At 42.1% G+C, this 27,892-nt stretch overlaps 1 protein-coding gene across 5 annotated transcripts; it reads left to right on the forward strand.

The window, feature by feature from the left end:
* The first annotated feature begins 1,397 nt into the window (after positions 1-1,397).
* HNRNPM (heterogeneous nuclear ribonucleoprotein M) lies at positions 1,398-27,825 on the forward strand. 5 transcript variants are annotated; one of them, XM_055806942.1, is made up of 16 exons: positions 1,398-1,575; positions 6,593-6,762; positions 13,507-14,412; positions 14,497-14,614; positions 17,070-17,267; positions 17,657-17,810; positions 18,904-18,953; positions 19,241-19,301; positions 21,317-21,418; positions 22,005-22,049; positions 22,447-22,521; positions 23,029-23,127; positions 25,384-25,437; positions 26,083-26,165; positions 26,472-26,523; positions 27,391-27,825. In XM_055806942.1, exons 4-16 carry the CDS (start codon positions 14,513-14,515, stop codon positions 27,552-27,554), a joined length of 1,239 nt encoding a protein of 412 aa, XP_055662917.1. In that variant the 5' UTR covers positions 1,398-1,575; positions 6,593-6,762; positions 13,507-14,412; positions 14,497-14,512; the 3' UTR covers positions 27,555-27,825. The 5 variants fall into 5 exon arrangements, with proteins under 5 accessions (XP_055662917.1, XP_055662913.1, XP_055662914.1 ...); XM_055806938.1 differs by having other exon boundaries at positions 1,399-1,575; positions 25,384-26,165; XM_055806939.1 differs by having other exon boundaries at positions 1,399-1,575; positions 14,497-14,590; positions 25,384-26,165.
* Positions 27,826-27,892: the final 67 nt, after the last annotated feature.

Consider the following 27,892-nt stretch of genomic DNA (forward strand, 5'->3'; position numbering starts at 1 on the left):
GAGCGCGGGGCTGCCAGGATGCCATGAGCTCTGCCTGTCCCAGTAGGAGTAATTTCTGCTGTGGACCTCCTGTGCCCTTTCACATCCCCACCTAAGGGTCCTGTTGTCTCTACCAGCTGCCTTTTACCCCCTGGCCCTCTTAGGGCTTCCCCAGGCCCATCGCAATGCCTGCCAAAACCCTCCTTGTGCCCCACTGCACTCCAACGCTCCTTGGGGCCCCTCTGCTTCCCTCAGAACCTTCCTCAGTCCTTCTTTACATCCCATAAGTCATTTTCCTCTCTACAGCTCCTAGGATGTCTCCAAGTCCCTCTATACTCACAGCATCCCCAAACCTCCTCATGCTCCCACCATGCCCTTCGAGGCCCTACACAACTTGCTCTCAGGCTCTCCTCACGCTGCAGAGCATGGTGTGCTGTCTGTTGTGCCTGGGACCCCCACTTTGGTGTCTGAGCCCCTCAAAGACCTCTGTGCTGCACCTGTCTGGAGGTGCAACGTTGAGTTTGGCATTGTGGAACAGAAAACTGCCAGTTCTGAAGATGGAACGGGGCTCTCTGGGCATGATCCTCAGATCTCAGTGCAAGGTGATGCTCAGCAAGAACTGGAGATTGCTGCTGAAACTTATGGGGAAAAAAACCCAAGGAAGCAGTGAGGGCAATAGCTTGAATAAAGGAGTGTGTGTGTCAAGTGGTCCATAGAGTAAGAGCTCTAATCCTGACAAAGGTCTCTCAGCAGCAGCTTACTGTGTAATCCAGGTAACTGTTATGTATACTAGTAATATCCCCCAAGGTAGCTGGGGGTCTACCCTGGTGGTGGGGCCTCACCGCAGCTGCAGCATGCGCATAAGCATCATTCTATACTTAAACCTCCAGGCCTTGCTGGGGCTCCATGCTGGGCCTGTCTGCTATCTGGGCTGAACCTGACTGAGGAAAAGTGGGGACAGGGTAGATGTGGCTTCCCCGGGGCCCACGGCTCAGGAATGGCGCTGCCATACACTCAGGCCCTGTCGTCCCCTCAAGGCCTGCTGCCCCCTCAGGCCCTGCCATTCCCCCCAGGCCCCACAGCCTGGGAACAGCCCCGCCGTCCCCTCAGGCCCTACAGCCTGGGATCAGTGCATAAACCCCACTGTCCCCTCAGGCCCCACGGCCCGGGAATGGCCCTGCCATCCCCTCAGGCATCGTTGTCCCCTGAGGGCCCAAAGCCCGGGCAAAGCCCCACAGTCCGGGAACGGCCCCGCCGTCCCCTCAGGCCCCACAGCCCGGGAACGACCCCATCCACCCGTCAAGCCCCGGTCCCCGCCAGCCCCGCGCAGCCCGCGCCGCCGCAGTGCGCATGCGCAGCGCCGCCAGGCGCCGCTGTTTCCCGCCCCCGTCCCGGCGTGCCCCGCGCGCAGCCAGCGGGGCGGGCTCTCCTCACACAAAGGCGCAGCGTTGGGAAAATGGCGGCGACAGCGGCGGTAGCGGCGGCCACGGAAAGCGCCGGCAGCAAAATGGAGGAGCCGGCGGCAGCCGCGGTGGCGGCCGCGGCTCCGCCACCACCTAACGGGGCAAGCAGTGCTGGGGATGCCCCCCCCAAGAGGTAGGGTGGCCGCGGTAGGGCCGCGCTGCCGCCTGGGCCTGCCGCGCTGCATGCGGCCTCCCCGCGCCGCGGGCCTGGCCCGGGCCGGGCCGCGGGGGGGACCGGGACCGGGGCCGCCGCGCTGGAGGGGCTGTCAGCGGGGCCGGGCCGGGGCCTGGGCTGGGGCTGGGGCTGGGGCCGCGGCGCTCCCGCAGGCGCGGCCCGGGCGGGGCCTGCCCGCTGCGGCGCGGAGGCTGGCGGCGCGGGGCCGCCCCGGGAAGGCGCGTCCGGCGGCTCCCGCCGTCTGCGGTCGGAGCGGGGAGGGGACCGGTCCTTCCTCCTGGTGCTCTGCGCAGGCCCCGGCGGCCGGTGAGATCCTGGAGGTGTTTGCCTGTCCCGCTGAGGAAGTATTTTTGCAGCGCTTTAGCGGACAGCGTAAAGCCTCCCCTAGAGGTATAGGGCGGGGTGCGTTTGGTGTGACTTAATGTCTTTTCGTTCTGCCAGTGGCAGGTTGTAATAGCTAAGCTTTTCTCGGGCAGTCACCTCTCATACTGCTGCAACATTCGGAGCAACGTATACTCTGTTCCGTGGTTGATGCTTTACCTGTGGAGTGGGTTAGGAACACGAGAGAGACAAATCCCGCAAGAGCTTTAAGTGCCAGGCGTTAAGTTAGTGTTTTGTGTCTGATGTCAATAGAACGTTACAGAAATAAAAAAAACCAAACTTGCAGGGATTATAATTCTAGATATGTAAATGTGGAGATGATAAGCAGAAAAAACTTGAATTGCTTGTCACTTCCCTGTGTTAATGCTAGCCTCATTTTGGAAAACTTCATAGTTGGCAAAGCGTTTTTCTTAATACCAACTCTGTGGAATAAAGAACACATTTTCTTCGGTTAATATTTGGCCCCAGGTCTTAAATGCTGTGGAGATAAGAATCAGCATTTTGAACCTGATGTTCTGTGAGTAATGTTTCAGACTTGAGGTCAGATTCATTTATGTGCTGTTCCTGAGGTGTGTTACATAGTTGTGTGTCAGTCAGGCTGCCTGCAGCTGTGGGCTGTTACGCCCAGGCATGCTGCATATCTGTAGTCTAACCCAGAGCTGACATCTGAGTAACAGAGGCCAGCTCCATGGTCTGTAGTTAATTGGAGTTGATGTAGGTATGGTGAGGAGATGGTGCATGGTGTGTCTCAATTTGAGAAACCACTCTCTTCCATCTGCCTCAGTCTGTGGATTGTGCTTCACACGACCAGGAAGGTGGTCAGCTTTCCAAGTGTCACTTCTGGGGAAAATTGTCCATATCTTTTTTGTGCGCCCCCCCCCCCCAGTTAAACTGTGCTTATGGCAACTGAAAAAATATTGACATATGCAACTCTGTTTTCTTCCTGCCAAGTGGAAACAGGCGTGTCTGTTCAGGAGCTGAGGCAGTCCTGATCCTGGAGGGTTAGGATCCCAGCACTGCCAGGGCACGTGATGCTGTGACATGCAATATGTTAGCCAGGGCTAGGGAATGATCTTGCCATCATCTTCTCTCCTCTTCATGTTGGCTAGTTGGTATGTGGAGGGTATTTGTGTCTTAATTCTGCTTATACCTCAAAGCTCGCTCTTGGTGAATGTAGCAGAACCTGCAGCTCTAGGTAATATGTAACTAGTAATTTGTCTTACATGAGAGGAGACACTTCATTCCTGGAAGTAGAAGTGAAGATGTCTGCTTTATTCTGATTCCCCCCCCGGTTCCTGTTATATTTAGAGCTTTTCCAGAGAGCTTATCTTTTTATCTAGATGCAAATCTATGTGTGATATCAAGTTCCATGTGGCAGAGCTAACACATCTGTAGTGATGATGCCAGTGTTCATGTGAACATATCTTCAGTGTCCTTGTGGAGAGAAGGAGATCTGCCTATACTGGATTTTGATTCTTAGTGATTTCTGGTACATTTGTTGGGTCTAGGTGGCATGTTTAAGAAATCTTGCAGAGGAATATGCCTAACAGTCCATTTCTTTGGAGGAAATAGGAGCTTCCCTTTTAGCTCTTCCTTTTGCACACATCACAAATGGGATAATTTTTCTTTAGTCTTGATGAAACATTTCAGTTCTGTAACCCAAGGAAAAAAAAAGTAGATAAAATATCTTTTGAAAGTATTGACCTAAATGTGTTATTTTCTGTACATCTGGCGTTAATCTTGGCGTAAATGGATCCCAGTTACTCGGTGATTCCTTATTGGGATGGGCAAAGCTGCTGTGAGAATTCAATCTCCCTTGTCCTTCCAACTTAGGGATACTTAAAGGTGTGGTGTATTTTGGAGGTGATGTGGAGCCTGTTCTTTCCTGCTGTCTAGAACTCCCTTAAAAGAAGCGCTGAATGCTCAGTTGTTTTCACACTTGGTAACCACATCTTGTAAGCGATCTCTGTGGAGCTGTACCTGCCTGTTCTTGTCCTTTTGCTGTATGAAACGCATGGAGGTGGTGTCTGAAATCCTGCAAAACAACAAAAAACCCTTTGCAGCTGAAGTAGTTTCCTTGATTCTTTTGACCTGGCTGGATTTTGTTAATGCTGAATATGATAAGGAATATGTTCTACATATTCCTTATATATAGGTGAACACATCAGCCCTCTCATTGTAGATGTCTCTTTGCAGCACTATCCAGTATGGGGAGCCCACCACAGCCAGCAGTTCCTTTGCAGTGCCCTCAGTGTAGGCAGGGGCACAGTGTTTGTCTTTAAGGTCAGGTAATGTGGCTTGTCTGGATTCTTTGCAGGTATATCAAAGCTTGAGGTGTTTTTAAGGGAACTTGGGTGCCTTAAATGCAGGATTGCAAAAACGTCTGCACCATACCGCGTTACTTTGAAGCATGTTATGTATAGCAGTTCGACCCAGGGGGAATGTGAATAGTTCCAGTTTGAGGAATAACCGTAAAAAAACGTGTGTAGCTTAAACACAGGCACTAAATTTTCTGTTATTTTTTCAGCCAAACTGAAGTTAAGGTGTTAGAAGGATTGTCCTGTTTCGAATCTATTTTTGGTTTTTTAATTACTGCATTACTCAAGAAGTTTTCAAAAAGTACAGTGAGGGGAAGTCTAAAAATTTGTCTGTTAGGTGAAACAAATATTGTATATAACTAAGGATGCTTTTTTTTGTGTGGTAGGTTGACCTTGGCTGGATGCCAGGTGCCCATCAAGCTGCTCTGTCACTCCCCTCCTCAGCAGAACGGGGTGGGAGAAAATAAGATGGAAAAAACCCCTTGTGGGTCAAGATAAAGGCATTTCAATGAAGCAATAGCAAAACTTGCGCACATGGAAGTGAAGGAAAACAAAAGATGTTATTCTCCTTCCCATTGGCAGGCGATGTTTGGCCACTTCCTGGCAAGCAGGGCTTCAGTATGTGTAGGAGTTGCTGGTAGTTGTGTGCAGTAGGAAGTTGCCAATAACGAATGCCCGCCCCCCTCTTCCTCCACCTTTCTCTTAGTTTTTATATCTGAACAGGTGTTATATGATATGGAATATCCCATTGGTCACTTTGGGTCAGCTGTCCTAGCTATGTCCCCTCCCAGGATCTTGCCCACCCCAGCCTACTGGTGATGGTGGTGGTGGGGAGGCTGGAGAGACAGCCTTGATACTTGTGTGAGCGCTGCTTAGCAGTAGTCAAGACACTGGTGTGCTGTCACCACCTTTCTAGCTACCGATACAAGCACAGCACTAGGAGGGCTGCTATGGGGCTCAGCCAGGCCCAGTACATTTTTATAGAGCTCTTTTCCAGCATATTACTTAAATGCGGAAGCTGTGTCTCTTGACATGAAGTGATACACTGCAGTTATGGCTGTATCCATAAAATACAGTATTTTTGTGTGTTTGCTTGTAATGTATCCTTGTGACTGAAAAGTTGTATACTGCTATGCAATCGAAGTGGGGAACCTGCTCAAATATAAAACTTCAGAGACATCTGCATACCTGTTCCTTCTTTTTCCCTGCAGGCTGTTGTATCTGTTAATGACTGAAATGGTTCTAAAGCAACGGACAGTGTTGATGCAGAAATGTGTTCACATCGGAGCCAGAATTTCTGGCATTGCTTAGACTGTGCAGGGCTACTTAAGTTGAGCAAAAGCTCAGTGTAATACAGATATGTTTTAGAAATGTTACCAGCTTTTTTGACTGACTTATTATCCTGAATTATTTTTAAGATGTATTTCTGCATCTTCTCAACCAGCACAAAGTGGACAAGGAGATTAATAGGATTAGTTAAGGAAATCATGTCAGGCTGAGGCTGAAGTATTTCATTCTCCTGTTTTTTTTCAATACTATTATTCTGTGGCATTTGTGTCATGTTAAGTAAGACCTGATGGTCATCTAGGTTGGTTGAGAAATAGCCTTCAATTCTAATTTTATACATTTTTGACATGTTAGAGCTGGTATTCTGAAGTAGTTAAAAGGAACTATTCAAGACATTTGTTGGAATGCACAGAGGCCTTGAATTGATGTCATCCAAAAACTGTATTAATTGGAGGAGGAAAAAAAGTGTTGTTAGGGAAGAGTCATTGACCTGTGTGTTTAGTTAGATACAGGATTATTTTTTTAAAATTCTTGTAGTGTGAGACTACAAATTTGGTGGGTCAATGTGTTATTTGACTTAGAGGTGATTAAGTAGTATAGTGTGCTAAGGGGAGAATAAATAGGATGGATGCCTGGTCTGGAGCATCATGAAGAGATGGAGTGAGGCTTGGTCGGCTTTAAAGAGATTCAGCTTTATGAAATTGAAAACTTCAGTGGCATTGGATAAATGTGGGAGAAGATAGTGGGTCTTCATGGCATGAGTTGTCTGCTGTTAGAAGGTCTTTGTTACAATGCGCTATGTAGCACTGGTACCATGTGTACCAGCTTTGGTTGAAAGGTGTACAGTTTTGCAAATAACACAAATGGGTGAAACTTTGCAAGTTTTGATTTAGTTTTAAGAATGTAACAAGTTATGTTCCAAGAGGTGGTATGACATTGATCAAATGCCAGAGTAGTTAATGTGTGTGATTATCTTTCTTTGCTTGCAGTGAAGGTGAACGACCAAGCCAAAATGAAAAAAGAAAAGAGAAAAGTGTCAAAAGAGGAGGAAATCGCTTTGAGCCATATGCTAATCCCGCTAAAAGATACCGAGCTTTTATTACAAATATTCCGTTTGATGTGAAGTGGCAGTCTCTGAAAGACCTGGTCAAAGAGAAAGGTAATGTACAACTCAGGTGGCCAAGTGATGTCTGTCATCTTACTTGTGGCTGACTTTGTTTGTAAACTTAAGAGTTGGAGTTCTGGGTGGACGTAGTGACATGAGTTTTGTAAAAGGTCGTCTTCAAGCCTTTTTGGGTGTTGCACAACATCTACTCCCTGGCAGCCTTCCAGGTGGATAGTTCCTTCATAGGCATGTTGGCATATAGCTAATAGTGCTTCATCGGAGATTTAAGAGTATTTTTTCTTAGGGGGTAAAAACTGAGGCTTTCATCAGATTTTAGCCTTGACGTGCAACAAAGCTTTCTAAAGCATTTTAATGTCTTTTGGGTAATAAAGGTAGATCTTTACTGCTGATCTGGTGTGTGTATATATAGCTGTGTCCCCAGACTTTGTAGTGATTTGTGCTTAGGTAAAGATCCATGCTGCCATTTGATAGCAGTAAAATGTATTTAAGGGTGACCTGCAAAAAAGAAAAATCAGGTTTGTGCTTTGGCATGTGCTGCAACACAGTTAGGGCTTTGGAAATCATGTTCATGGTGCTTCCCCCTTCCCCACTTCTATTTAACTGCCCCTTGTGAATGGGAGCTGCCTTAGCTTGTTGACCTTAGCATCTTCATCTCTTGAAGAAGATGGAGGGATTGAGCTGGCTACTCTCAGGTGGTGACAAGTCTAAATGTAGTGTTACTTCTTTAAGCTGACGCTCGACTTCCTAGTTTTCAAGTCACCTTGGAAATGCAGCGGAGTGGCAAGAAAATACTTGGCTTCTCCATCATGAAAATGTCTCAAAACAAGTTAAGAGTAACTAATACAATCATTCCTCTTGTGGGTCACTTCTAAAATACATAGCATCAGTCATAAATGTCTTGCAAAATAGTGATCAGTGTTCACTTGTGTTTGAACTAGGTAAGGTATGATTGTTAATGTGTTCACAAGGTGTGGCCTAGTGAATGGGAAAAAAATTTCCAGAGGGTTTTAAAATGTGTCTTTGGAGGCAAAATGGAACTGAGTCTGCGTAATGAACATCAGGACTATAAGCCCTGGGAAACATCCATAATTAGAGGCTGTGAAACACTGATGCTTGAGATTCAGCAATGGTTTTCTTTAATATGAAGAGTTAAAGCCTTAAAGACTGCTTTAACAGGCCCTAATTATGAATGGTCCCTTGCCTTAAACTATGCTTTCACTTTGCTACGCAAGATACATTGGTTAATAGGAGTATCTGTATGTGTAGATGTCTAATTTTAAGTACTATGTTGAATTCCGTTCCAAGTGTCTTGTGGTTTCTCTCCAGTTCGCGTGGATGGAAAAGTCCGGTGTGAGATTGTTTCCTGCCTTGCTGTTCAGCTACTCATTCCAGCAGATACTCCTAGGGGAACATTGAAACCTCTTCATTCTATCTGCAGGGCTTGTTATGCTAAATATTGAGAAGCATTGTTCTTGGTTTTTGGGACTGCCTGTTAAAATACAACAGTTTAGATTTGCTGTGTAGTTGCGATTCATTCTAATTAGTCACTGACTTTACCAAATTGGTGCTCTTGTGCTGTGCTTGAACTTGCTCAATCGGTACTTCTTGATACAAGGCATAGTAGTTCCAAGAACCAGGAATGTTAGAATCCTTGGCTTGTAAGTGTAAGAATTATAGGCCAAATGTTCAGGGTTTTGGGAGCATGGGAAACAGCTCCGTGCACAAAGGGCAAGTATAGGCGTTTCATGACTGCTCCATTGCTTGGCAGTCGTGAAGACTTAAGCTGTTAGCAGCAATGGCATAGCAGGTTGCTGAACGTAGGAGGAGTTCACCTCAATCGGCTGGTTTGCGTCAGTAAGTATGGTTTAGGAGACATGAGCTTTGAGGTCTGCTCATATTTCTGCAACCTGGTTTTTTCAGATGCGTACAGTCTTCTAAAGGTGATACCTCTCAAGTGTAATGCCTTGGTGCAGTCATTTCAGTGTATTTGTTGGTGAAACTCAATTACAGGTATGCAGTATGACACAGTTATTAATGAAATTAAAAATGTTCTTGTTTGAAACTCCCTTGTATTAGCTGACAAACACAAGGTTCTACTAAACTGATGTAATCAGCATTGATAACTTGCAGTTGGTGAATGGCGTCAGGAGAAGAGTGAGGCAGCAGTTCTTCAGTCTGCAAGTGGAGTCTAAATGTAAACACGATTGAATGCTAAATAGCTGTCTTAATCTGTCCCCCAACAAATGGCACTGTCTTAGGGAGAAAAATGGTAGTGCTTCATGGCAGCTGGCATAAATGAGGTGAAACCGTATAATAAAAATAACTTGTATTTGAATTTGAGATTTATTGGTTCCTTTAGGAAATACAGAATTCTGTATTTTAAACCTCTTTCCTGACCAGATTAGCAAAATGGCATACAATACAAGGAGAAAGATTAGCTGTAAAATGAGGCAATAACTATTTTCTGCTCTGTTGCAAAGCCAGGAGCAGTTGCAGTCAAGGCCATGCTCATGTCACATTTAAAAGATTCCAGGACACCCCAGAGACTGTATGAGCGTGGCTGTACCCACGTTTACAGAAGGCAGAGCTGTAGTATGCAGCAGGCTTCCCTCTTCCTATCAAAACCTGGATGTGTGAACAGATTTGAGGAAAAAAAGCCATAAAGCTTTCCCAGCTTAAACTTTCTGTGAAGAGGAGCAGCTGTTAAATGTCATGTGCTGCTGCCTTTCTTGCTCCAGCTCCAGAAATTTTTGGAACTTTTGTGGGCTCCTAAAGATGCAACTCATGCCTTCTTACTGTTGTACTCAATCCCAGATGTTAGTACTGGTGAGCACTTCTGTTACTTTAGTACTAATAGCTGTTACTCCAGTACCTGAAGACAGCTGTTGCTGGAGGGTCCCCAGGGTTTCAGTACCCAAGATTCTGTCACAGTCTGCTTACAGGCTGAGGTTTTAGGTGGGCAAAGAGAAAAGGATGAATAAGGAATGTGGAAGTGCTGTTGCACATCTCACTTGTTCCCCCTTACTTTCAGTAGATGTACTAATGAGTTGCTCTATTTTTGTGGGCCTTAACCATCTTTTCAAGGAGGCGCTGTCCTTCACCAGTGGCTGCGGTGAGCTTTTTCACTCCCTCTTTCCTGCCTGGGCTCTTAAAGAGCCAAAATTACCCATGTGTTTTTTTGGGTTCTCTCATGCAAAAGCGAGATTTCCCTTCCCCTACTGTAAAAGAATAGCTTGCAAACTCTCTCTGTCTCTACTGTAGGAAGAATGTTTTTGTTCACCCCCTTAACAAAAGTTTTGTACATGTATAAAGTGTATTTCTCCTCTCTCTCTCCAGCCCAAACCCCCCAAATTCCCTTTTAGGGATTGCCTGTCATAAGCTTTACACTCTTAAGGGATAGAGGAGCTGTGACCAATTCAAATTGCTTTATGTTGAAAGTGTTGGTTTTATTAGGTAGAGTCCTCTTGATTCAGTCACATTGCTTGTAGTTCTTTACTTCAGAAGATGATGGGACGTCCGTGTAGCTTTGGTAACATCTTGAGTCTTCCTTCTCAATTTAATATTTACTTTTGACCCTGTAGGCCAAAGAAATAGCTGTGATAAAAAGCTGTGATAAAAAGATTTACTCCTTTTCAGTTTATGTGCTTCTACCCTTGCCTAGACTTGTCTCTCTGCATCTTTCACGCCTTTCAGAGCTTTGTGGTTTGTCACTAACTATTGAAATCATATTGCCCAACTTTAGAATTGTCAAAGTTGACATGTACCTCTGAGCTTATTATTCTGGTTACTTCCCAGATATGTCTTCAGGGCTAGGTGAATCCATTTGAGCCATGTCTCAAGTCACCATACGGACATACTTATCTGAGCTTCCTGAACAGTCATTGGAGAATACCTGAACTCTGATAGACCGGCCTGGCTTGAACATCTTAATCTTCTGTGCAGATAAACTTTGGGAAGTGGATATAAAGGTTGGGGGTGGGAACCCCGACTGTAATATGTAACACTGGAGATTCTTTTGGTTTGTATTTCTAGTTATTGTAATGATTTCTGTTTCAATCTCTTGTTCAGAAACTACATTTCCTGAAACTTGTCTCAATTGTGAGGTTTTAAAAAAAAAATTTAAAAAATCAGTCTGCTCTAAGTTAAGTCCTAAAGACATCACGGGGAACGTGTTCTTTAATTATACTTACACTGACTTGGAGATAGTATTTTTTGCAAGTTTTGTCTCTCTTTGGAGGCTGGTCCAGTAGTAAACTTCAGTTCCTTAAGTAATGGTCTCACGTGCTTGAATGAAACTTCTTCACTTGTGGATACAGGATATGTTTCCTTATATAAACCAACACTTCTCTAGCAGAAAGAAAATCTGCCTGGATCACTGTGCATTTCTTTTGCCTTCTGAAGCAGGTTTAGTACATGCATATCTGCTGTTGGTACTTATCCATGGCTTAATTGCCTATGCACTGTCATAAGCTTCCCTTACTGCATTATCCCCAGTGCCTGATGTTCTGACATACTGTGGTTTGGGATCTAGAAATAAAGGAAGAAAAAGTGACATATAAAAAGTCACAAAAAAATGTGACCCAGCATAGGCTCTTACAAAAAGAGTTTCCTTTGCCAGCCTCAAACGATAGTCTCCTGGAAGAAGTGTCATGTTGAATTGTTTTACATGTTTTTCAGTGAAAAAAATTGCATTTTTACTGCAGTTGTTTTGTACTCTGGACTTGGTGTCTTGGATACTGAGCTGTTACGCTGTTTGGTGTTCTTCCCTTCTCCTTGCTTTTTTTTTTTTTTTTTAATTTGGCTATTCAGGAAGTTCAGATGTCCTTTGAAGGAAACCAGCTACTTCAAGATGTATATTTAGTTTTTAATATGGGTGTCTATAAGGCTTGAATGTGAAGCACTGAGCAAAATTGGCACGTACTAGATTTTCCAAGTGACAGACAATTGCTGCTGTGATAGACTCCTGGAAATCTTGTGGTTCAGAGGTCAGAGATTTGTTAAAAGTAAATGTTAAATCGTATTTAATATGTTCTGTTCAAGCTTGGCAAACTTCCTTGGAAGTGTTTGTGTGGCTCTGAAGTAAGAATTGTAGCTGAACTCGATATGTGGTTGGGAGAGGAGAGCCCTTGATCTAGGGGCTTAGTAGCGTTACTAGGAGCAGTCACAGGCTCTAACCTGTGACTTCTGGCCTCTGTGAATTGGAGTGGTTTTGTATCGTAGATAATCTGGGAATTTGTTGTCTTACTACATAAATTGTTGAATCCCACTCGCTTTCTTGATCAAAGTTTGGTTGGACTCTGGCTGCTGCTTTTGAAGTGGATGAGCATTACCAAGACATTCTGAAGCCAATATTTGGGCTCAATGTGCCACCAAGGGCAACTGCAGGAGGGCTGTGTACAGTGCAGTGCCTTTCGCTGCACAAATGGTGGAAACAATTCTATGTATACTACGTGATCTCATACTGTGCAGATTATAGGATAGAACTCATCTTGTCAGGCTTTATTTCAAGTATTGTTCCGATAGTGAAGCTATGGATATTAACTGAACATTCTGATCTGCCCTGTCCCTTTCAAAGGGACTTGCTTCTCAGCCTTTACTAGTCTCAAACACTGTCCTCATAAAAACATGAATAGATCAGAGTTTTATTCTGCCTAGCTAACTGTTCCTTGGCTGGAATGCTGATATTGCTGAATTACTTTTTAAAAATAAGAAATTGAGATTTAAAAAAGGAGTGATTTCATTAAGCATCCCTGTTCTTCCAGCTTCGAGGGAGACCTTTTGGGATGTTTTGCATAATGACACTAGGTGTGCTGTAGATGACCGGTCCTGTGGGAGGTTGTGCTGAACACCTCTTCCTTTCTCTGGCCCTTGCCAAGAGTAGACTCTTGGATGGGAGACTCTAGTTCCTTGCTCAAAATATGCTATCAAGTCTTCACACTAGGTCATAGTTTTCCACAAAGACTGCTTTCCACCTTTTGGATAATGCAATCTGGGAGTCCTCTTAAAGTTAAAAACTAGGACTTCTAAAACCAGAAAGAAAAATTGTTTTCCTTGGTAATTCTTTTGTGTGCTAGTCATTTCAAAGGCAGCAGCCATTTTGGTAGTTGTATTCTGGAGGCACATGATATGGTCATGTGGTCATGAAAAGGCAATCCTAATCTCGTGAGGAAAGGTGCAGGTGCAGTTTTCCAGTGTTTGTTTTGCCTCTTGCTGTAAACACTTTTGTCTCAAGAGGAAATATGGCAGTGGGTTTAATACTGCTTATTGAAGCTAAAAAATGAACTTTATTGTGGCTTGACAAAAAGCTAAAAAACCTGCTGAAATAAATAGTAGGCAGTGATCTCTTGGTCTCTTGGTTCACTCTGACTCCCTTTTTGGAAGTCTGTCTATAAATCCAGAGGAAAGCAACTAACTGTGCAAGTTCTGGACTATGGAGACAGGATTGCGTACAATGTAGAGTGAAGGAAACTTGTTCTTGCAGACTTCCCCATGGATTTGGATTGCCTCAAGTAATGAGTGGGTACTAAAGGTCATGGAAACTGATACCGTGGAAATAGCTGGCTTTTGAAGCGGAGGAAGATCAAGAACATGTTTAACTTTTATGACTTGTACTGCATACCTGTAATTGTCCAGTTTTGTGGTCTAGAGAACATGGAGTGTTTCTGGGCTTTCTTATAAGGCAGAGGCTCCATACACGGTTGTTGATTGTTCTAAATTCCCATTGTTTTCTTGGCTTTTCTCCCTTGGTATATGTGTCGTCTGGAATCTGATTTGTAGTTGGTGAGGTAACATACGTGGAGCTCTTAATGGACGCTGAAGGAAAGTCAAGGGTAAGTGTTTGAGAGATTTCTTCTGTGGATTTTCTACATGACAAATGTAACTGTATGGTGGCGTGGAACGAAACGAAGTCAGGAAGGTAGAGAGTGTGTATGCTTAGTGGCTATAACATAGGATTGTTTAAAGCTTCTTTTGGGGTGGGGAGGAGGTGGGATGGGGCCTTGTAAACAGTGTTAGGGTGGTCTTCCACTGTGTTCAGTTGGCGTTGGCTGTTTGAATGACCCATGGACCCTAGCAGTATGTATAGTGGTACGGAATATTAATGTAATACTTGTGTTTTGGAAAATGTCACTGTAGTGGTTCGCTGAATTTGTAAGGCCAGTGTGCAGAAGCAGGTTTTGTAAACTACACTTCCTGTGCTAGTAAACAGAAGTCATTCCTAAATGCAAATGTACATTGCCTTCATAGTACTTAAGTCCTTTAGTCCAGTGACAGTATCTTACAGGGAGAAAAATAGTAGGAGCATGCTTAACTGTACTGCAGGATATGGATTTAGGGTGAGAGAATATGTTGAGGGTTTTGCTGTATGACAGGGGAGGACAGGTCACATGAAGCGTGTGGTATTTTTCTTGGAGAATCGGGACTTAGTTTTGTTCGTTACCACTTCAGAAACTACAGTTTAATCCTGTTAACTCATAAGAAATTATATCTTATGGAATTCAAGTATTGAAGGCTTTATTGGGTAAGATTACATCTATTTTCACTATTAGGGCTAACTAATGTGATTTGACTTAAAAAAAAAAAAAAAAAGTTGTTTTGTGTGTGTTGTACTTTTACTTACTTTTTCTTCTTTCTTCCTTCTCCTCCCTGTTACTCGCCTGTGAAATCATCTCGTCAGGGATGTGCGTAAGTTCACTTACAAATTTATAGCAAAAATGAGGAAACTCTTAAAAAATAAGCAATGTTCTTAGATGTCTTGTATCCCCACAGTGTTGTTGAATTCAAGATGGAAGAAAGCATGAAAAAGGCTGCAGAGGTTTTGAACAAGCATAGTCTTGGTGGAAGACCATTGAAAGTGAAAGAAGTAAGACGTGCATCTGTTCTTTCAGTATGTTGAATTTGAAGGTGAAGGGGTAGTTCTTAGTCAAAATTTATGGATGACTCATTTAAAGATAAGAATAATTGATGAAAGGTAGGACTCATCAAATAGGGTTAAAAAAGACAGTCAACCTTTTTTTTTTTTTTTACCATCGGCATGTGCTGCTGAACTTAAGTTTGAATATGATTATCAAGACTAAATATAATCTGAAGAATAGGTGCTGGTAGCAATGCAGAGCTCTGACAAAGCAAGAGTTTGGTTTTAAATGCAGGTGTGCTTTCTTGCTTAGTGATTTGAAGAAGAAACCTGCATAAGTATTGTTTGTTCTTGACTGCCTTCCCTTTTAATTCTGCGTTGTAATGAATGTATATTCTACAAACAAATCTGTAGAATTAGCTGTTTTCTGAAATACTTAGATCTATTTCCATTTTGATGGCTTTGGTATTGTCAACCAGTATGACATGCTCAACTGTACCATGAGTTAATTCTTAACCATTGATAAGTTTAAAGTTTTATTCCAGCAGTTTGGAACCTGTAGCTGCATTGAAAGCTCAGTGGAACAAAAATTAGAAGGGAATTACTTGGGTGTTAGCATTATCTCTTGGCTGTAGGGTACGTGAGCTGTGTTCTTGGCTAAGCAGGCTGCGTGTTCTGCTGGGCCCTGCCCACCTAATGGTGGGGGGTGAAAGACATCTGCATGTGTATAAGATAGAGAATGTATGCAGAAGGTCTCCCCTTGGTAACCTGCTTCTGGCTCTAGTGGCAGCACTTCTCAGGTCTCGCAGATTTTGTGAGTAATGAATTCCGGGAGCAGTAGCCTGCTTCTGGGTGCAAGCCATCTTCTGGCACTATTGACCTCTCGCTACCCTTTAAAGGAAAGAAGAGGTGAAATGGAAGGTTATAGAAAAACATAGTTGCACCTGGAAGTCTTCAGGCACTGACGTCCCAGGGGCCCTTGGAAGAAAAAGCTATTGAGAGCAGGCCACGTCTGGGTCAGTTTTCCTGTTAATGATATACCATTAGTACTAGAAGTCAGGTTGCCCTTTGGTATCAGTCCTTGAGAAGAGGTGGTTGTAATTTGCCCAACTCTTCACAAAGCTGTTGTCATACTTGAATATTTCTGTCTGTCTGACTCAGAAATGATACTTGAAATCGGTGAAGAAGCATTTTACCAGTGTTAGGGACTTTAGCAACACTTACCCAGTCAAGTGCCCCAGCCTGACGGTGTGGAATGAATTAAGTTACTGTGGATGACCATTAGCATCAGTTTTGCCAACTGTCTAGTACATACATCTCCTTGTTGGCTGTCTCACCGCTGAGGAGTGTGAAGGCCTTCAGGTGACACAATAAAAATTGATGGCAGAATAGGTAAAGCTCTTTGCCTGATGCAGACAATCTTAATTTGTTTGAGAACCACTCTTGGCTTTCTATTGGAGTTAATCTGGTTTTAAACAATACCTTATTTTAACAGTGAGATAGGAAATCTAAATTGAGAAATGACTTGTATTCACTTTAATGTGTTCTCCACCTCAGACTACTATGATTTTCTGTAGCTAAAATAATAAAGTGAAAGCTATCCTTTCTCCTGTTTTCCAAACATGCTATTGTTTAGTCTTAAAATTCAGATCAAGATTCAAATTAATGCAAATAGCCTTTATTTTTAAAGCATCTGTATTTCTAATTAATTCTATTTGACGTTTTACTTTCTTCAGCAGTCTTGCAGTGCTGGTGCATTTTACTCACTGAATACAGTGTGATGTTTCCAACCTAAGTAACATTAAGTTCACCTTGTGTTGTGAAGGTGCTTACATTCACTTTAAGTATAAAGTGAAGTGACAATAATTATTCTCATTTCCTTCCTTGAATTCTTCATCCTATGCTTCATGTTCTCTAGCATGTCCTAAAATTGTGAGATTATGTAGTAATAGGGGGATACTTGAAAAAATTTTTGGGGGTTAGAAAGCCGGGGGGGGTGGGTGGGTGGGGGGTGTGTGTGTGGCGGGGAGGGGAAAGCATTACCCAAACCAAATCTTCCCGAAATTTTACACACTGTATCTTGTCTTGTAAAAAAGTTAAAGTGCAAAGTAAATGAATTGTTGCACTGTTTTGAAGATGCCAAGAGTTAGTTGGCATTTGTCTTCCAAAACCTCTCCAATGCCATTCTGGGTTTATCAGTCTTTGGAACAGATGTAACTGTGAGCTTTATTGTTGGTATTGAATAATAGATAAATGCTTTCAGATTCAGGGGAGGTGCATGAGTAGTAATACCTTGATAACTTGAAGAGTGGCATAAGTGGGTGGATGGCAATGATATGTGAATTACTTGTCTGGAGATCTGTGGGGAGCAGATAGCCCTGTATAAGGGAAACCCCTTCCTCTTTTGACTGTTTTAGTCATGCCACTAAATCCCCACGCATGTAGTGGAATACAGGGGGAACTGATTGTATCGTTTCTGTTTTTGCAGGATCCTGATGGTGAGCATGCCAGGAGAGCAATGCAGAAGGTCATGGCAGCAGCTGGTGGAATGGGTATTGGTCCAGGCCCGGGTGGCCCCGGCATGATCAATATCCCGCCTAGTATACTCAACAATCCCAACATACCCAATGAGATCATTCATGCCTTGCAGGCAGGGAGACTTGGAAGCACTGTTTTTGTTGCAAATGTAAGTGCTGTGTAATCAGTGAACTGAGTATCGAGGTCTTAACTGAGTTAAATCTAATAAATTGGAAGGAAAGCCTTAGACTTTCACCTCTGTTCCAGTAAAACTGAATACTAAACACAGTGGCTAGTCTTGTTGATTCTCTGTGCTAGTGAAGTTGTAAATTAAGATATATCCTATGTGTTACAGTGTCTATTAACTTGTATTTTTGAACAAAGCCAAGAATCTTGCATTAAGTAGCATAAAGAATGCTACAGAGCTTAAATTTTGTCCTATCTCTGTGAAGACTTTGCTTCTTAAGATTGCTGATACCAGGGAAGGAAATGTAAGATCACTAAAGCTGTTTTTTGATGGAAATCTTTCTCATATTTCCAATATCACTTGTCTTCCAGCTGGATTACAAGGTTGGTTGGAAGAAACTGAAAGAAGTATTCAGCATGGCTGGTGTTGTGGTTCGGGCAGACATACTAGAAGATAAGGATGGCAAAAGTCGTGGGATCGGCACTGTCACTTTTGAGCAAGCTATAGAGGCTGTTCAGGCTATATGTATCCTTGAAGAGTAGCGATGGTAAATAGCAGGCACACAAATTAGTAAACAAAGCAGGATGAAAATATAAATTGTAGTTTTTACAATAAGCGAGGATACTTCCATGTTGCAGAAAGTCATGCCATCCACTGCAATGGCTTGCTTAAGGAAAATTGAAAAAGAGAAGAAAAGTCCCATCTTGAGGAATTGTTGCTATTTGCACAGAATCATTAACAGAGTGGGTTCTCTTTCCCATGTGGATATATGTGTTTCTAGTCCAAATAGTAAATGTTTGTCTCTAGGTTGTAGCTAGTATTAAAATGCAATTTATGAAACAGGATTTGTCTTCAATTCCTGTGACGGAGGAGGAATGCAACAAATCCATTTGTAATGTGAGATGGCTTGACCTAGTGTGTTCCTCTGTTCCCTGTATACTTAACGCTGTGTGAATGATGGTTTGCTATGCAGCAGTGTACAAAAAGCAAACCAAACAAAACCAAAGCACAGATGATACTGTGTGGGTGATCTCTCAACTTGTGGCTAAGGTATGGAAAAGATGAAAACGCTTCCCTCTTCCGCTCTCAAAGTTTCTGCTTGAATGTTAATTCTGTTCTGCCTATTGCTCCCACAAGGCTTAACTTACTAGGTGCAGACTTATGCAAATTTCACATGATTTGCTAGTGTGGCATACTCCAAAATTTGGCTATTTGTTGATTTGGAAATGTTGGGAGCTTCTGCCTGTTTTCTCCTATCTTACATGGCTAAAGTTACTGATGAAACATTTAAACACTTAGGCTGGTTTGGAGTCATGTGTTGAGTGATCTCTTAATGAACTTAATCTTAACCAGAAGATTATTTTTAACTTGTGTTTTAATTTAAAAAAAAACACATTATTTGAATATTCAGTTACTTAATAGATTTTAAAGCTTTTTAGTTTTGGGGAAGGCAGAAGGATTTTGGATCATCTGTGAACGATAGCTTAAGCAGCGGCCAGCGACCTGGAGAGATGTGGTTTTTTGACTAGGTTTTTCTAATCTGTGTCAGATAGCACATAAAGCTTTAACACTTTGTGTGGTTCTAGCGATTTAACAATGATCCTTAATGAAACAATAGCGATGTTTAATGGGCAGCTGTTGTTTGACAGACCGATGCATGTAAAAATGGTAAGTACGTTCAAATTTTTACTGCTTTTTGACCTGGTAATTGTGCTCCTGATTTTGGATGCTGTGTGGTTTCAAGGCTGGGTTGAAATGTGGGGGGGGTAATGTGAGACTTGCCTAATTCCTAGTGATGTCAATTTATGACATCAGGGAAGGTTAAGTCTGATTATTTTGTTAAAAGACAATAACAAAACCAGTGTAGATAGCTTTAGCTTTAAGTTTAATTAAAAAAAGGCAAAAAATAATTTCTTACTTATCTTACGAACTTTAATGTATTGAATTGTGTTTAGGATGAACGAGCCTTTCCCAAAGGAGACTTCTTTCCTCCAGAGCGACCCCAACAACTTCCTCGTAAGTCTCTCCTGCATGACTGAACATGTTACATTTTTTATTTTGTTGTTCAGTAACTGGGGCCTGATCCCAGCCCCAGTGAGACTGGCTCAGACCTCGGAAAGTTGGGATCCACGCGGTCTGACTAATATCAAAGGGGGAAATAGTAAAGAAGAGCTGCTCAGTCTTGTCCTTTTTATTTTTTTTTATACTTCTTTCAGCTCATAGCTAGAAGCTTGTCTTAAAACAGTATCCCATTCACGTTCTAATGGCTTCCAAATATCTCAATTGCAATTCAAAGACCCCGGTGCCTTTTAAAACTGCTGTTAATAGTGGGATTTAATGGAAATAAAATTAATTAGTCAATAGGGAAAAGAGTGCTTCCTTTTACATGATGGTATTCTGGGTATCTAATATTTGTCCTTAATTGAAAGGGCTAAATTGAGGACCTGAGAATTTCCCAGGTCTTCAGGTTTCTAAAGGGGAATCTTGTCAATGTATATAAACATCTGAAGGGAGAGTATAAAGAAGAGGGAGCCAGGCTTTTTCCAGTGGTGCACAAGGCTGTGAGCATAAACTGAATATAAGGAGACTTCATCTGAATGTAAGGAAACATCGCTGTCGGGGCTACTGCGTACTGGAACAGCGGGTCGCCTAGAGTCTGTGGAGTCTCTGTCCTTGGAGATACTCAAAGCTGTGTGGATATGGTCCTGGCTCACCAGCTCTAGGTGTCCCCACCTGAGCCAGTGGACTTGCAGCAGATGACCTCCAGAGGTCCCTTCCAACCTCAGTCATGCTGTGATAAGATACTGAAAGTATTGGAACAGGAAGAATCTGGGTTGGAAGGGAAGAGTTAGAGGTGGGAGGAGATCACAGGCTTAATTTTTTTAAATACAGCAAAAATGTAAAGTGTGGCTGTTAACGTAGTTCTGTTAATTCAGCCAGCTGCTGTTTTCTTAGGAATGGGAACCAAACCTGTTGTGTGCTGCTAACTTGCACAATTTTAGTGATCATTGATCAGTTTGTCCCTTAATTAGATCATCAATCAATCCCTTAATTAGTTTAGTTTTCTGTGTGTCTGTCAAAGCTTTATTCAGCAGCAGTATTATTCATGGGTTTTATTACTGCCCTGACTTTCTATGATGCTATACCTCTTTCCTGAAAGTCATTGGGTTGCAATTTAATTATCTTTGTATAAAACTCAACAAATAACAATGGAAGCCTGTTTTTTGGCCTTTATTGGGGCGGGGAAAGGGGTACCTTGTGTTGTTTTAAAACAAGATTCGACACTTCCTGTGTTTATTATGCTGAGCTGTAAACGAGGAAGTCCTCTTCTCATAGGCAAAGAATGCTGTTAAGCTGTTGTTTGATGCAAGTGCAAGCAGAGAACTCTTTCTTACTGGTTAACTATAAGGAAAATATGAGGGCTTTTTCTTCTTTCTTTGGACTGGGGAATCCTTAATTCATTTGGGTACAGGAAGATTCAAAATTACGCCTGGCAATGATACATTTTGTTTGCTCAGAGAAGAGGCTGGCTGTGTGCTCTGAATTCTATAGGTGGCTATCATAACAATAGGTTGAACTTTGTTGTTAAAATTCTTACCTACAAGGGAAGAATCTTGGCAAAGGTGGAAATAAGCCATTTGTCAATCAAGGGTAGTACTGTGCAAGGGTTAGAAGATCTTTATACTAAATTGCCCACTCTATTCTCCTTAGATTGAGGAGTTGCACAAAACAAGCAGTGTTCTAGCCAGTTATTTTTCAGGAGTCAGCTTAAAACCAACCAAACAAGCAAGTTTTCTCAGTAGTAAGATGGAAAATGGATTATGAGAAAAAATACTTGAACTAGTTTTTAGTATATTTCAAGACACATCTACTCTGGATTTACTATACACTTTCATGCTTTAAGTACACACCCCAAAGTGGGAACACAGCAAGCTTTTTGGAGAATGGAAGTCAATTACTTAAGAATAAAACTTGCTGTTTTGTCAAACTATGGAAAGAAGGCTTTTTTGATATCTGAATATTTTCTTCAGATGGTCTTGGTGGTATTGGCATGGGATTAGGACCTGGAGGTCAACCTATTGATGCAAATCATTTAAACAAAGGCATGGGAATGGGCAACATGGGACCTGGAGGTAAGAAGATTACTCCTATGCTTTTGTTTCATGAGAGCTTTAAGCTGTGTAGAAGGTAGATAGCTTTGTTTTGCCTACACAAAAAGTTGAAGTGTATTAGGAGTGTTAAAGCCAAATGAGTTTTTGTTGAGCTAAGTAATGAGCTTGATAATGGAAATCTGAATTTAATCAACTGCTCCATTTTTTTTCACTGTGGTCAAGGCACAGCTCTCATTTTCTGACTCTTGAGCATGAGCAGCAGACACTGCAAATATACATTAAACTTTTAAAACCATCTCTCACTTTTAACACTTATTAGTGGGCTTGCAAATCTTTGTTTAGGATATGTTTAAATAGCACAAGTTTTAAAGAGCCACCTAAAAAGTAGCACACATTCAGCTTTCAATTTACAAATGCCTATGGGTTTTTCCCCTTTGCTGCTTTATTTTCTGAGAAGGAATGTTGGAATCTACTCAGAGTTATTACATGTAAGCTCTTCAGTCCAAACAGTGGACATGTTGTATGGTTTCTCTTTCTACAGCCAGTTTAATGGCTGAACTGTTGTAGAATTACATCTGCTATATAAAACTTTCTCTTTTATTTTGAGGAATGGGAATGGAAGGCATGGGCTTTGGAATGAATAAAATGGGAGGTAAGCTGTGTTTTTTGACATGTATATAGCTTGGGCTTTCTGAATCATGTAAATTAGCCATATGTCTAGCGGGCATTTGTGTTCTTTGGACATCATTATGATTTTAGTAATAACTTGTTCCTTTTTGAGTATTAATAGAGCTGCTATAGGTGTATGGGGAAGGGTTAATACCTCAGATAAGTCATGTGACAAAAACATTGGTCATATTTTGTTAAAACCGCACTTGGTTTAGGAAATGGTGTGATGAAATTCTGACGAAATTTTGTTTTGTGAATTTGTGATACACATTTGTCTTGATGCCTGTGGAAATGTTCTGTGAAAGCAGCTTATATGAGTGAAGTGTACCATTAAGTTGAAATGCATTGCTAAAGAATCCCTGAAAAATATTTTCTTTTAGGAATGGAAGGTCCTTTTGGTGGCATGGAAAACATTGGTCGCTTCCCTGCTGGAATGAACATGGGCAGAATGAGCGGTAGGCTTTAGGGTTTGTTTTTTTTATATCCAACTCCTGATTTGTGTTCTCTCAAAGTGTACTACTGGAGGAGAGACTCCTTAGACTGGTCACTTTCCTATTCTCAGCTTTTTTTGGAAAAACTTAAAAGCTTACAGCTGACATGGTGCCCACAAGTCACTTGTTTTCTGAGCGACTCTAAATGGCACTGAGCAGCAGAAAGTGAGTGACTGAGGCTGTTTTGAATGACTAGTTTAGAAAGAGATAAACCCTGCTCTTATCTGGATTCACCAGAAACGCTTCTCCAGAGCAGAACGACGGCCTCAAATGTGTTTGTCCACGTTGAGATGAGTCCTGCTTTTTGTTGGGTTTTTGTTGGTCTCAAGAGGACATGATAAAATGATACGGGAAAAAAAATTTTAAAATTTTGTCTTGCTGTTAATCTTTAAAAATGATGCCTGTATTAAAATGTTCTCTCGGGAGTAGTTTAGGCACCCTGAAGAACATATCAAACTTAAATCTTTTCAGAGATGGACCGTGCCATGGGTGGAGGATTTGAAAGAGAATTTGGAAGAAATGAAATGGGAATGTCTCGTAGTTTTGGAGAGACCTTGGAGAGAGGAATAGGTAAGTATGCTAAGCCAAGTACTTCTACCACCTGCTTTTCATACTGGAACTCTACGTAAAAATTGTACGTTCTGTTACAACAAAAGACTATTTTATATATATATTTTCTGTAATAGTTTGGTTTTGATCAGACTCCTAAAAGCTGTACAGAAGGCAGATGGGTGCACACTAGTAGTGATCTGTGGGACTGTGTAATAGATTCAGATGCAACAGGAAGCTTTCTGACAGTCCTAATATGCTGCCTTGCGTCTTGAAACTTCATGCTAAACTTCCATATATGTGCTTGGCAAAGAGGAAGGTTCTGAATGATGTGTGACCCAATCTTGTCACTAAAATGTACTCTGTGCCCTTAACAGTAGGGAGGAGAAATCTTAATTTCCTTCCCTTCCTCCCAGATGTTTTAGGAGTTTGGTATAGACTCACACATCAGATGATTGAGGAGAACACCTTACTGTGCAACTCATGCAGCACTAAAATTGGTGTTTTCTGTTGGTCTTTTCTTTTGAACCCCAGAGAGATTTGGAGCTTGAACATTGTTAATGTCTACTGTGAGTGTCTGTTTGTGTGAGTACAGCTTGATTGAGCCAGTTCCTGAGGTGGCTCTGTTATTGCTGTGCTCTGTTAATTTGATAAAACTTAAATTGGTTTTTAAAGTGAAATAAAATGTTGCTGATACAACTTGGATGACTCTTTGTAAAATTGGATCTTGTATGCAAGGAGAGGTGATCTTTTATCAATTAAAAAAAATAAAATTAAAATCCTTACCTTTTAAAATCAAGGTTGCAAAACAAATACAGCTGTCAGACAGCTCGATGCACTTAAAGCAGCGGTTCAGTTATGGTAATTCACTGTTTGTTTTTTTAAATATATCTCCCATAACGCAAGAAATAATTTTGAGAAATAGTTTTGAGAGAGGTAATCTTTAAACAGATAAGCAATGTCATGCATTAAAACCCTTCTGAAAAAAGATTACTGGAAGACTTTTATTTGCTTAATGACTGAGTCACAACATTTAGTAACCAAGAGCCGGCTCAGTCTGCCTGCACAGGATTAGCCCTTTTCTGGGAGACTCTAAAAACAAGTGCACAACGTTGCTGGCTTTCAGCTGAAGAAATACTAAATAGATGTTGTTTCTTCATCTAAATAAAAAACAAAAAATGCCATCTTGCTTGCACAATTGTCACGGAACCCAAACCCACTCTGTCATTTAAGGTACTACTGAAGCAAGATGGGTGCCATTTGTAAATGTGGTTGCTTCAGTTTTCTTGAGCGTAGGCTCATCTTACATGTCTTGTTTCTCTTTGTTAAATATATGTAGATTACTTAAGTATGCACTTTCTTCAAAGCTTTTCTGCTTTAAATAGGAATCAAACTCAACATGATTTTTATTATAGTGCTGCAGTGCAGAACTTGATTTGGTACATAAGCTAAGATCCTTTGTACAGCAGCAAAATGGCCTTAACTGTAGGGGAGCGAAACTTCTACTGCAGGAGCTGAAAGACTCTGTAGCAGTCGGGACAACTTGGTCAAGGGATTCTATGTAGCAGATACAGAAACCCTATTCTTGCTGGTGTGTTATGGCACAGGCAACCTATTTATATTTCTTTCCACACTAAAAGGCCAAGCATGCTTTGTGATTTTATAATGGCTGTGCTGCTGTGGTTCTCATGTGGAATTTGCTTTCTTTTTATTGCTCTTAAGTTTTGGCCAGCTCTTGCAAAACTCTCTACCTGCCTTGGCTGACACAGTCTTTGAGTTGCATGGCAAGGATGATGTGATTTCGTTTGTCTTCCAAACAATCTGTATTTGAACTGTCATTTCAGTTACTAGATTACTATTGCTGTGTAATCCCCAGTGTACTGCTCAGGACAGCTAGCAGCTAAGATTACATTTAAAATATTACTTTTGCCACCTGATTCTCCTAGGTTTGCATAAACCTTCAAAATTTTCTCCTTTGTTTTCTTTGGAAGGCTCTTTTTGTGTGTATGTAGGTTAAGCTCTTCAGTGAAGGACTTTTCTCCATCCTAACTACAGGATGTGTAATCATGTGGTGTAGTTGTTGATGGTCTGTGTAATCAACATACTTTTCTTACCAGCTGAAATAAACTGCTACTTTGTATTCTGCAGCAAGAGAGCACACAGTGTGCAGTCACTTTTCTGAATGATGATAAAACTTAAAGCATTTCAGTGGCGTAAACATGCATTTGGGTTTTTTGTCCCCGTATGAATACTGATAGTCTCTGTGTTGTGTTCCAGGTGGTGGAAATGCCAGCATTCCTGGGATTGAGAGGATGGCACCTGGCATTGATCGTATGGGCTCGGGAATAGAAAGAATACCTTCTGGGATGGGGCATGGGATGGAGAGAGTAGGGTCAGAAATAGACAGGATGGGTCTTGTGTTAGATCGCATGAGCTCCAATGTGGAGCGAATGGGTTCAGGAATTGACCGCATGGCCCCTCTGGGCATAGATCACATCGCTCCTAACATTGAGAGGATGGGCCCAGCTATCGAGAGGATGGGTTCTGGCATAGAAAGAATGGGTTCTGGAATAGGCTTTGGTATCGAGAGAATGGGTGCTGCCATTGACCGCGTTGGCACCACTATGGACAGAATGGGGTCAGGCGTAGAACGTATGGGTTCTGGCATGGATCGCATGGGTATAGGTATTGAGCGTATGGTCCCTGCTGGAATGGGAACTGGAATGGGTCAGGTGATAGAGAGAATGCCAGCTGGATTGGATCGCATAGGTGCCACTCCTATGGAAAGAATAGGAATAGATCGTATGGGTGCTGCTAGCATGGAGAGAATGGGCTTGGAGCGCATTGGAGCCACTAACATGGAAAGAATGGGTCCTGCTATGGGACAGGGCATGGGAGCAGGCATAGATCGAATGGGACTTGCAATGGGAAGCAATTTTGAAAGAACGATGGACATGGAACGTGGAAACTTTGCAGGCAATTTTGCAGGCTCCCTTGGAGGAACTGGAGGACCTGCAGCCGGGGTGGCCAGAAAAGCCTGTCAGATATTTGTGAGAAATGTGAGTAGCCTCCTTCCTACCTCTCCTTCATAGGTCATGAAATGAATTGGTACTGACATGTTGATCTCGTCTGTGCTCAGTTGAATTCAGTCAGAGTATCTAATATGGGATGCTGCCAAAGGTGGAGTTATGTAGACTTTTGTGAGTTGAAGCCATTTCCTTAATAGGAGGAGAGCTCTTGGCATCTGTAACTGAAAATGCTGAACAGTGGCTGTCCAAGGATGGAAAACATTTTTCGAAGAGTTGGCAGGACTTGCAAGTTGGTCAACAGATCCTCGGTAACGGTCTGTTCTTCTCTTTTCACAGCTGCCTTTTGATTTTACATGGAAAATGCTGAAAGATAAATTTAATGAATGTGGTAAGTTATTTTATCACTGGTAACTGCTCTGAAAATTGAACATGAATTAAACAGTAACTCCTGGCTCTGTATGTCCCTGACACTAGTGTCTTAACTAAAATTTCACTTGGACTCACTGAAATACCAGGTCTTAGTGTTGACAAGCTTTGTGAGGATGTTTACTGCTCCTGTTGTACCAGCAAGAGTTCTGCAGCGTTAAAAAGAAATAAGTGTCTAGTCAGATGATAACCAAGTTAACGTGTTTTTCTAAACGTGTGTGTCTTTGTCAGTCTCAGTTGGGGTGTATCATGTGGGTAGGCTCTTCGTAGTTGTAGAAAGAGATAGGAATAGAGATGCAAGTCCTGAGAACTGCTGAAAAGCACCTGCAGAGATTCTTTAAGCCTAAATGAATGTAACTATCTGGGAAAACTGTCCTTCAAATAAAAATTAAAAAGTCTGATTTCAGCTACTGACAGCAGAGGTGTCCTGTTCAGCATTAGGAAGTTTTTCATGGTAGCGGTTGCTGTGCCCAGACGTGCACCCCGATATCTTGTGCTGCTTGTCTGATGGCAAAACCAAGCCCCAGCCCTACCAGTTGTGATGTGAAGTGTGTGTTGACAAGTTAGGCAGGGCTTGTGAGCCTGTGCTTTGCTCCATTCATCTGCTGCTGCTGCTGGAGTGTGAATTGAGAGAACCAGTTTGAATTAATTCACCTCTCAAACTGAGAACGCTTCTTTAAAACAATGACTTGATAAAGTTGTCCTGCAGCTTTAAGTGCCAATGGTAGCTTCTAAAGGTGTGCTTTCTGTGGCTTGAGGTAAAGAACTGGGATTTGACAGTTACATGGTACTTGCTAGGTTAAACAAGACCCTTTCTTTTCTTTTTAAGGTCATGTGCTGTATGCTGATATCAAGATGGAAAATGGGAAGTCGAAAGGATGTGGTGTGGTTAGGTTTGAGTCCCCAGAAGTAGCTGAGCGAGCCTGCCGTATGATGAATGGGATACAGCTTCGTGGGAGGGAGATTGATGTGCGAATTGATAGAAATGCTTAAGTAGTTGCCTTTTTAACACTGATACCAGATTTTTGAATTTGTATTTTTTCTTGTTAACCATTTTAATTTGACTGGATGTAAAGGTGTTAAAACAATTCAGTTGCTTTCTGGAGTAATTTTAATTACTTTTTTAACAAATGGATTTCCATTTTACTGTTTTTTTGCATTGAAACTGCAATGTGCACAATCTTTTTTTGTAGTTGTGGCATCTTGTTGACATTACAGATGTAAACAGTATGACTTTGATAATAAATGCAAGTTAAAGATTTCAGTCACAGCATCCGTTACTGGCAGCACATCCTATGCTTGCAAAAATATCTGTAAACTGAGCTCAGTAA

This window comes from Falco peregrinus, chromosome 5 (genome assembly GCF_023634155.1).
Source record: "Falco peregrinus isolate bFalPer1 chromosome 5, bFalPer1.pri, whole genome shotgun sequence".
Classification (NCBI taxonomy): domain Eukaryota; kingdom Metazoa; phylum Chordata; class Aves; order Falconiformes; family Falconidae; genus Falco; species Falco peregrinus.

Excerpts from the sequence above, each read along its gene's own strand:
- HNRNPM (XM_055806938.1), top strand. The coding sequence starts at position 14,513 with ATGGAAGAAAGCATGAAAAAGGCTGCAGAGGTTTTGAACAAGCATAGT. Across the intron at positions 17,268-17,656 it reads GCACTGTTTTTGTTGCAAAT|CTGGATTACAAGGTTGGTTG; the intron begins GTAAGTGCTGTG and ends CTTGTCTTCCAG. Across the intron at positions 17,811-18,903 it reads AGAGGCTGTTCAGGCTATAT|CGATGTTTAATGGGCAGCTG; the intron begins GTATCCTTGAAG and ends ATGAAACAATAG.